The sequence below is a fragment of the Polypterus senegalus genome, chromosome 11, assembly GCF_016835505.1.
Source record: "Polypterus senegalus isolate Bchr_013 chromosome 11, ASM1683550v1, whole genome shotgun sequence".
NCBI classification, from domain to species: Eukaryota; Metazoa; Chordata; class Cladistia; order Polypteriformes; family Polypteridae; genus Polypterus; species Polypterus senegalus.
Genome location: NC_053164.1, coordinates 38033752 through 38044496, shown reverse-complemented (window position 1 = coordinate 38044496; position 10745 = coordinate 38033752). Strand labels below are relative to the sequence as shown.

Below are 10745 nucleotides of genomic sequence, written 5' to 3'. Positions count from 1 at the left end.
GGTATGAACATTTGTTTTTTTTTTTCCTTTATAAATATCAGAGTGGCTTTTAGTTCTTATACACACACACACAGAGTTTCAACACAAAATATTTAGACACAGCTTTATTTAAAAAAAAAAAAGTTATTCACCTGTTTTGAAATTTTAATTTTTTTAATATAAACAGTAGTTATACAAATTCAAAACAAAGAATATTTATGCTTAAAAAGGCCAACTACATTATCTAGCTAACGTGTAAAACCATCAGGACAACAGATAAGCAAACAAAGGGAAGCGTAGCCATTCTAAAATGAATGGGGCTGTTCAGCCAAGTACAGAAACCAAAACTGGAGAAAATGGCAACCAATCAGTCCTGTTCTTGTTATCAGCTTCCCAATGGTATGTAATCTCCTTTCTGCCATTATGTGCAGTGTCATACCCTCTCCAGTGCCTCCAGCATTATGATACTGTTTCCTCGAATTACCTGGACCAAGACAGAGTGAAGATGAAATAATTACACACACAATGTTTCACTCAAATGTATGTATGCATTTTACAATGAACACTAAGCAATGAATTGTCCCATCTTTTTTCTTCAGTCTGCATAAATGAATTACTTGCTTTTTTTATGTAATATTGCACACACACTATATTTCATTAGTTTGGTAAGTTAGAATGAAAAAGATGACATTTCTATTAGTGAATGATTAAGAAGCTGAGTTCAATCTGCATTTCACTTACTGACAATCACAAATGAGTCACACTTATAAATCCCACAAATTCCCAAAAAAATTCAAATAATTAAATTCTTATAAATGGGAATAGGCTTTGGGTTGGGTGAGATACAGCTTTGGGGGTTTCTCTCAAGATTCAGCAATGTTTCATTTCACAGACTTGAGCAGCACAGTACTAGTCTGTTAGAAAGCCAAAGTTTTCCTTAAATGTAAGCTAATAAGAGAAGAGTGAGTGGAGTTATGAAAAAGCAGAATGAAAGAAACTTTACTCACCCACCCTTTCTCTAAATAGCTATGCCTTTTCAAAGACATAAATTGTCAGCTATTTGTAGTTAATATAACATTTAGTCCTAGCATTGACTTTGCGTTGCAAGTTAAATATTTAATTACCTGGTAAAATATACTTTTTTGCCAAAAACTGAAAAACATACATTCATTTTCTAACCGGCTTGTTGCTGAACAGGAGCCCATCCCAGGCAGCACAGTCTATTGCAGTATATATGGTATCAACTGGGCCAATAAAAGAACTGCCCTTTACTAAACTGATGAAATTACATCAATTTGTACATTGTATGCCAAGAATGACTACACATTGTGTTATACCAAGAGGCACACTTTATGCCCATCAATGCATACTCTTCACTCGTAGATTATAAATACAGAGTGCATCCATCCAATAGCAAGCTGTTCTTTAATTAAATCTATCAAACTGTTCCTGTGCTTAATTTGTCAGGCGTTAACAATTGTTAGCAAAGACACTGTGACTTTACATGTAGAGTATTCCTGTGGACATTGTGGTGTGACATTGCCTCTGAACATTCATTACATTTACTGTTTCTCCTCTTAAAAGTTAACACTATTCCATAATATCTTAGCCACAAGTCTGAAGCAAGCATATGTGCATGATTAAAGAAGTGAAATAAATAAGCAAAATTCTGAGCACGTCTGGTTAACTGAATTACATGCAACTGACATGCACTATTACCTGGACACAAACATACAATGAAATGTATGCATTTCACTATATAGTATCTACGTTTCAAGATTCAATTTGTGTTTTAGTATACACAACTGAACACTGCATCATTCATTCCTATGCTGTACATACAACATGTGCAACTTTCATTGTTGTTGCTGTACTTCACTGATATAGCTGTCCTGACAAGTGCAAATTTCATTGGAAATGCATTGCACTAACTCAATATGCAGATACGCTATTGGTGAAGACCAAGAATATAAAAGCTCACTTTCCTTTTATGGCTTAAGATCCACTTCACGGCCATTTCTAATACTTACATCCATAATAAATCTTCACCTTGGCTGACTTCACGACACCAGGCTCTGATAATTATCATTCAGTCAGTTGACTGGTCATAAATTTTCACATTTTCAAAGCATACACAAAACATGTACAGAAAAATCAGCAAGAACGCAGGTCTTTTTTTTTTTTTTTATATATAAATGAAAACAGGATTTCCTAGTTTAAATTGAGATTTTTAAATAAGATGTGTGCTGCCATAATTCTGAACTAAAATTACTACAGACTTATCACCCATCTTTCTTTGCTTTTGCTTAATAACCACCATTTGAGAGAGGAAGAACTAACGGCACAGTTATCTAGATGAAAAACATGAAATATTGTTTAATCAATTGAACCCAAGGTCAAACTGCCTCAAGTTGTATAAAGAGCAAACAACATATAGCTCTACCTTTTTTTTCTTAATGCAACTACCAACAAATCAATGTAATTTTGCAGGTCAGACAAACTACTGTTAATACATACAAGAATACTATAGTGGCTTTTGGAATGTTAATTCCAAATCCAGGTTAGAGTAGGAGAGGGTGGGCATATTAAAATTTAGTCAGCCTCTAACTTTGAAATTTCATATCCAAATAAAGCCCCAAATCCACAGTACAAGGAAATTTACTCAACAAAACATGACACAAAACAGACTAAAATCAAGAAAACAGTGTGATTTTAACTGACCAAGTTTAATTGAATACTTCCTCTCAAAAACATTTTTTAATGTTACTTAATGTTACTTGTGTAATTTGTGATGATAGATGAAAAACTTTAATGGCATGTTTTATGGACAATGGAGATAAAGTTTGTAAAAGAATGACTATCAATTGCGAACAACACTGGGCAACAGCAAACAACATTAAAAATGTACATGGGGGCACATCCCCTCAAGTTATTTATGTTGCATATTCCATGTCCAGTCACATGCTCATAAGGTGAAAAACCCATGTATTTTTCTTTTTGGCAACAGACATCATCACAATGAATTAGCAGGAACTGCACCCACGAGGGATTGTGCTTTTGAGTCGAGGACAGGACTCGACCAATGCATTAATTTTTTTTTGGCCATTACTGCTACTAGTGCTGGGCGGTATACCAGTTCATTCCAAAAAGCGTTTATTATTTTTGTTATGATATGGATTTTCTCTATACCACAACTGTTTAAGGGGGGGCCTTTTTCACTGCTATACCACTAAACACGTATGCAACGGAGTACATGCGGTAGTGGAGGTATTGCACGGTGAAAATGGACAGAGAACATTCTGAAACTAAAGCTGTAGCAGACGATAAAGTTGAACATGATGACACAGAAGAACTTTTGCCGAAAAAAAGGAGTCACGTTCATTGCCTGGAGATACTTTGGTTTTAAAATGTCGGATGTGGACCATTATGTTCAAATCAGCGAATACCGTTTCTGTACTACTGGAGAATATACTGCAAGCCAAGTTGTACTTGTTTTATTTTTTTCAATACTGTGTTATGTACCTGGGTACTGTGTAATAGCGTGACAACATGTTGACTTTATTCTCGACATTTCTACTTTATTCTCGTCGTTTATGTATTCTGTAATTTGCCATTAAAGTCAAACATCGTAAACTAAACTTCATCTTAAAATGAATGCTTAATTTACTAGATTTTCTCAAACCCCGTCATAAGTTATATAGCACATTAAATGCTTTGTGTTAAGTGTTCCCCGAGCCATGTTAATCACTACGTGCTTCTTAAACTGACTTCCTCTTGCAAAAAGAGGAGGTGCAGGCAGCACACAGAATACAATAATTTCATGATATTCCTGCTCCCTGAACATTTACAATGCCAAGATAAATACCTGATATTCATTTTCATGATGAAATGCATTAAAGCACGTATTTTAATCATGTGGGGGCACGGTGACATGCAGGAAGCATTGCTGCCTCGCAGCATGGGGGTCTCGGGTGTTTCCTGCCTTGAATTTGCATGTTTTTCTGGTGGGTTTACTCAGCGTGCTTCAGTTTTTTTCAAAGTCATGTAGGATGTGGGGTTTTGTTATGCTATATTGACCCTGTTAGTGTATGTATTGCTCGTATTCACCTTGCGATGTGCTGGCGTTCAGAATTTGCTCCTGCCTCGTATACAATGCAAGGGATGGGCGCAACCCTGAATGGATGGCATAATTAAAACATGTATAACAAAGATTTTTTTTTTTTTTAAAGTTCTGAACACTCCGCGGTCTAAGTTTATAACTAGTTTTAATTTCACAAAGATGTTTATCGTGTGGTGATTGGTTATGTGGAGAAAGAAAAAGGAAGGATAGAAATTGGGGGTTTTGTACATCAGACAGACAGCACACATACAATAGAGAAAGCCCGCTCAGAAGAACATCCATTGAATTCTTTGTTCCTGTCTCTGACCACCAGATCATGAACCCATCATTTACCCAATATTTAAGTTAAACCTTTGCGATTCCCATTCATACATCCAGTTCTTTGGAGCCTCGTCACACCTGCCATAAAGTTCTCTACACTGAACGTACACCTGGGGACCCCTTACTGCGAGGGAGCAGCACTACCGTGCTTGTTTAATACCTGCTTTGATGCATTTCATCCTGGAAATGATATCAAGTATTTATTTTAGCATTCTAAATTTTCAGAGAGAAGGAATATCATGAAGTGAATGGATTCTGTGCGGCGATAGCTGCCTGCGCCTCCTCTTAGTGTAGAGGAAGTCAGTTTAAGAAGCACGTAGTGATTAACAACTGGATCGGGGAACACTTAACACAAAGCATTTAATGTGCTACATAACTTATGATGGGGTTTGAGAAAATCTAGTAAATTAAACATTGATTTTAGGATGAAGTTTAGTTCACGACATTCTACTTTAATGACAAAATAAACTATGAGAATAAATTGGAAATGTCGAGAATAAAGTCAACATGTCGACTTTACTCTCGACATATAGTTTTTTTTTCCTTCACTGTGGCCCGAATACGATTACGTAGGGCTATACCACAAATAGCATTATGAATGCAAGTTGCAGTTTTATTATTTATGTATATAGCTTAGCTTGAAGCAAGGTCCATATTAATGTAGTTTGCCTAAATGATGGTTCAGTTGGTAAAGATGTCATTACCAAATTGCACTTGTTTTATTTCATTTTAATTTGGTGAATACTGTGTAATGCACCTGGACTTGAAGTAATAGTATTACTGGAAGTTGCATTATTATTTATTTTAGTGTTATTATTTATTAGTTTAAATATTATGCAGTTTACTGATGGTAAAGTTTTTTAAAAAGTCACTTTAACGTGTCAGTAGACAGAGATTGTTAACATTAACAGAAAGTGTAGTTGGTTTACAAAAAATATTTACTATTTATTCCTTGTCTAAGACATGTTCAGTGTAATACAGTTTTTGACAAGCACCTCTGGATATTTTACTAAGTCTAAATGACTGTTTGGATGGTTGAAAATATGTTGTCAAAATTTTAGTTTAAGTTGTTTGCAAAATTTGTTGAATAAAAAGACTATATTTTGATTAACTGTCATGCAATGAGATTCCTTCTCTTCATTAGTGCCACCCCCTTGAAAACTATCACTTTATGGGGCCATGCAAACCTGTATTAATACGCGTGTGCACATTAAACTGTTTTTTTGTACAATGCTCATGACAGTGGAATAGGTTACTCTTAGCCAGTCTACAGCAGTAATTGCAGTGGAAAACGTACATGGGATAAAATACAGTCGAATACCATGAAACCGGTATAAATTTTGAAAAATACTGTGATATAGAATTTTGGTCATACCGCCCAGCACTAACTACTACATACCACACATGGTACAGTACATATTTTTGGGTGGAGTTAATGACAAAAATGGGTTCTAACTTCTTCTATTAACTAAACGAACTGCACATTACATAAAACAAATGATTGATTACCTGTTGTTACATAGTGTGAATGTTTCACCAAAAATACTTTTAAACTGTTTTAACACATTTTTATAGGTTTAATCGTGTTACTTACCACCATTCCAATGTGGTTTTGCTGCCCTCCTGCTGCCATTTCCAGGCACTCATCCATTACCAAGTTCATAAATGGATCAAAACCACGCAGGATGCCTTGAACATGACGGCCTCCATTTAGCTTGACTGTCAACAAAAATAAAAGCATTTAAATACATGTGCCATATTGTCAGTTTCTGAACCTCAGATGTACTGTACACAGTGCTGTTTATCAGGATGTTTGATGAATGACCTGGAAATACCAAATCATTGTTGTTACTTTATTTTATTATTTCCAAAAGTTACTTTTCAGCTTCTTGTCATAAAAAGGGTCAGGCAACGTGGCATAGTGCCCTGAGGTTTTGTGCTGGTATCTGCTGCTGACAATGTGCGGCCATGAGCAAATCACTTCGCCTGTCTGTTCTCCAATTAGAAAACCAAACCAAATGCAACTCTCAACTATTGCTAAGTCACCTTTGATAAAAACCTCTTGCCAAATAATAAATAAATAATCACCTACTTAATTAAAAGCCGGCACTTCAGCGTTACTCGGCGACTGGATTTCATTTAGCTTATTTCGTTCATACGAACTGGAAGAAATCGGTGGTAACACCTGGATATTGAGTCTGGCAATGCAAAACTGAATGTAAGAATAATCGGACTGACAAAATACTGCCGTCGTCAAACACGCAAAACCAAATACAGTAAAGGAGTATTCTGTTAATTACGAGTAGATACCTTCCTGCAATGTATAAATACCGCATTATTTTATAATGACAAAACGTTTTAGGTTTCCGTATTTGAGAAAATTGATCATATAACGTAATACTTACGAGACAACTTCTTATCCATGAACCTAAAATAAGCAGAAGGGAAAATGCATTAAAAACGTATCCAACACAGCAGTCACTCTCCATATTTTACCCACGACTCTCCAAAAGGCGGATTTAAGGATTAATATTTCCCATTAATCCACCTAGGCTTAATTACTTCCATAACACGGTAGCCTTTTATTATTCATGACCACCCCGTGCAAGCTTCCCACACAAAGCTAACGCGCAATATGCCGGCCAGGCCTCAACGTTGCTCTCCACCCCAAAGCAACCACATGAACAAACTCACTTTTTCAGCTCAGGTGGGTGCGCTTTACTCATGGTTGAAGGCTCCGAAACAAACTACACAGGTTTTACGAAAACACAAAAAAAACCCTCCACCAACTACAATGACTGTATATGTAACGTCGACCTACACGCCGCTTACATCGAATGCAATTGTATGAAGCTAGGCGCGCTGTACCAAAGCTCTCAGTAGTTTCCGGTTCCGTCACGGTTGATGACGTAGCAAGGCATTTCTTGAGCATGTGCCTCATGGCTCGAGAATGGAGAATGGCTACATTGCCAGCGTCATAGCAGTTAACGCCCCTAGGCGGCAGTAGTGCGACATGCTTGGCTCCGTCAACTGCCTTTAAAAATAAGTAACAACTGATAAACGTTTCTTTCGGAGAGCCATCGATTCTGCGTGTCAGACAACGAAAACTTTTTGATTTACTTAATTTTACAAAATCAGAAGGAATGAGTACAAATCTATTAATATTACTGTTTTTCAGATTCATAATTGTACTGTGCATAGATAGATTTTAGTATTTTCGTAATTAAAGTGATACGTTTTATCTATTCGAATCAAAAGTAATGCACTCTTCAAACATTCCAAGGACACACTCAGTCACTTTTATACTGTCATGCAGGATCGGAGTTCTGCCAGAACCGGACAACAGTAAAACGTGGACGGTTCTCGCATGGCGCACTAACCCAAGGCCTGTTCAGTATTACCAGTTAACCTAACGTACGCCCTTAAGATGTCCTAGGAAAGAATGCGCAAACTCAACATGGCCTGCGTACAAGCCGGAATCAGTGGTCGCTTTAAAGGAGCTGAGAAGCAGGAATTTTGATAATTGTACAACTTTGATGTCCAAAAGTAAGGCATTTGTGCCTTAAATTGTTAAAGTATATCTATTTGTGTCAAAGGCATTAACAATAAAGATTGGCATTAGAACATGAGATTATTGGAACAATAATGACAAGAACAGACGATAAAACTGTGCAAGCTCGCCACTCCTATTCACCAAGCTGATTAACAAGGCAGGCTCAGTTATGGGCCTCTCTATTTGCTTGAGGAAGCAGTGGAGGAGAGAATACAGACAAAACTGAGGGCCATTTTTGAACAATGCTGCACATCTTCTCTGTCACACTTTTAACATGTTAGCAGAAGTGTTTAAAGAAACTCTCCTGGAGCTCCTTTATAATTCCTCACTGTGTCTGTTGCGGCCAAGCCTGATAGTTTTCTAACTTGTTAGTTTTCCTTCTTTTTAGTCATTCTGGTGTATATTTGAGAGGGATTTGTTGTTTTTCAAAATATAATATATTGCAAAGCTACATTTTCCTTTGGATACAAATAAAATGCAAATTTCTCAAAAATAATTTGGGTATTTGAAATTCATTGAAGTCCTACTCTTTGCCACATTACTTAGTTAATTATTACACAGACAAACAGAATATGCACCTGTCAAATAGTTAAAAAATTCAACAAATTCTTTTTTATATAATATATTAATACTTATTAGCCTCTCATCCATCTTCGATGATGAACTGGTGCCCTGTTCATCGGTTCCTCCCTTACTAATCTATTTCTACTCTACCCTTCACTTCCAAAATTCTTGATAAAATAGCGGCTATTCAACTTCATTCTCATTTATCTTAAAATAATCTGTAATAATAAGTCTGGTTTTCGGCCCCTCTACAGTACAGAAACGGCACTTATAAAATTACTAATAACCTTCTTATGGCAGCTGATTCTGGTTTAATTACTATTTTCATCCTTCTCGATCTGAGTGCAGCCTTTGACACTATTTGTCACACTACTCTTCTCAATAGATTATCTTCGATTGGCATTACCAACACTCCACTAGACTGGTTCAGATCCTACCTCTCAGGCCGCACTCAGTTTGTTCAGCTTAAAACTTCCACATCCCAACCCACCGCTGTTACTTCAGGCGTGCCACAAGGCTCTGTCCTGGGCCCCTCCTTTTCATTATTTACCTCCTACCCCTTGGCAATATCTTTTGTAAATTTAACATTAGCTTCAACTGTTATGCTGATGACACCCAGCTCTATCTCACTAGCAAACCTACTGCTTCCTTTCCACCCTCCTCACTTACTGATTGCATAGCAGAAATCAAATTCAGGTTTTCTTAAATTTTCTTAAATTAAATAGTGACAAAACTGAGGTTCTCCTCATTGGTACAAAATCAACATTATCCAAAACGGATCATTTTTCCTTTGTTATTGATAATTCCTTTGTCTCCCTTTTCCCACAGGTTAAGAGTTTGGGTGTCATCCTTGGCAGTACTTTATCCTTTCAGTCCCACATCAATAACATCTCCCAGTCTGCATATTTCCACCTGCGTAACATTAATTGTATTCACATCTCCCTCACTCCCCACACCACTGATATCCTTCTTCATAGCCTTGTCACTTCTCGTCTGGATTATTGCAATTCCCCTTTCTTTGGTCTTTCTCACAAATCTCTTTATAAGATTCAGCTGGTCCAGAATTCAGCTGCCCACATCATTACTAGAACCCCCTCTATTCACCATATCACTCCCATTTTGCAGCAGCTTCATTGGCTTCCAGTTCAGTTCCGAATTCAATTCAAAATTCTCCTACTAACTTTTAAGGCTATCCACAACCTTGCCCCTCCATATCTGTCTGACCTCCTCCATGTTGCCATTCCCTCTTGCACTCTTCGATCCTCTTCCTCCGTCCACTTGACTGTCCCCTTCGTCCGTCTTACCACTATGGGGAGCACAGCATTCAGTTTCTCTGCTCCCCAGCTCTGGAACTCACTACCACCTGAGCTTAGAAATATTGAATCATTTTCACTTTTCAAATCTAAACTTAAAAATGATTTAAGACTGCTTTTTCTCTTTGATTACAATTGCTCTGTCTGACTTTAACGTTTGTATTTTACTTTTGTTTATAATCTGTGTTTTGTCCATTGTTCGGTGTCCTTGAGTGTTTAGAAAGGCGCCTACAAATAAATAAAATGTATTATTATTATTATTATTATTACTCTCCGTGCTGTCAGGATTGGCTCTGTCCCTCTATAACTCTAGATTGGGTAAGGATGAGAGAAATGAGATATTCAAAGTACAATGTGCTATTGATTATGGTTGTACTCTGGCGAAGTTGACTTGAAGAAGACTTGTAGGAGCTGGGGTTTAACAAAAAGGAGTCAAGTATTTTAAGCCACACTGTAACCACCTGCAGCAAGTTATGGGATTGTCGGCTTGTTTATGGAACTGATCACCACACACAAGTGAAGCACAAGCTCACATGGAGATGTCAAGAATCCCAGACAGAAGTGTCAAACAGAAACCTGTCACTCACCTGTCATTGTTTGGCAGGAGAACATTTAGGTGTGCCCTGCGGTGCACTGGCGCCCTACCCGGGGTTTGTTTCCTGCCTTGCGCCCTGTGTTGGCTGGGATTGACTCCAGCAGACCCCCGTGACCCTGTAGTCAGGATATAGCGGGTTGGATAATGGATGGATGGACATTTAGGTGTGGCAGCATGATTCTTCAAGTTTTGGGAAAAGTCCCCTGGTGAGAGTATCAATGGCACCAGTGAAGTAAAGGGAAATGGACTTAAGGAGATGCAGCATAATGAGCAGGAATGAGGAGGCCATTCTTGATGTAG

The 10745-nt window shown here is 37.4% G+C and overlaps 1 protein-coding gene across 2 annotated transcripts; it reads right to left on the bottom strand.

The window, feature by feature from the left end:
* Positions 1 to 134: 134 nt before the first annotated feature.
* Positions 135 to 7328, bottom strand: snrpg (small nuclear ribonucleoprotein polypeptide G). Of its 2 annotated transcripts, none has more exons than XM_039768403.1 (4): positions 7253 to 7328; positions 6826 to 6848; positions 6015 to 6139; positions 135 to 463 (listed from the first exon to the last, which is right to left on the bottom strand). In XM_039768403.1, coding segments are annotated over exons 1-4 (201 nt in total). In that variant the 5' UTR covers positions 7255 to 7328; the 3' UTR covers positions 135 to 412. The 2 variants fall into 2 exon arrangements, with proteins under 2 accessions (XP_039624337.1, XP_039624336.1); XM_039768402.1 differs by having other exon boundaries at positions 7115 to 7301.
* Between the last annotated feature and the right edge of the window lie 3417 nt (positions 7329 to 10745).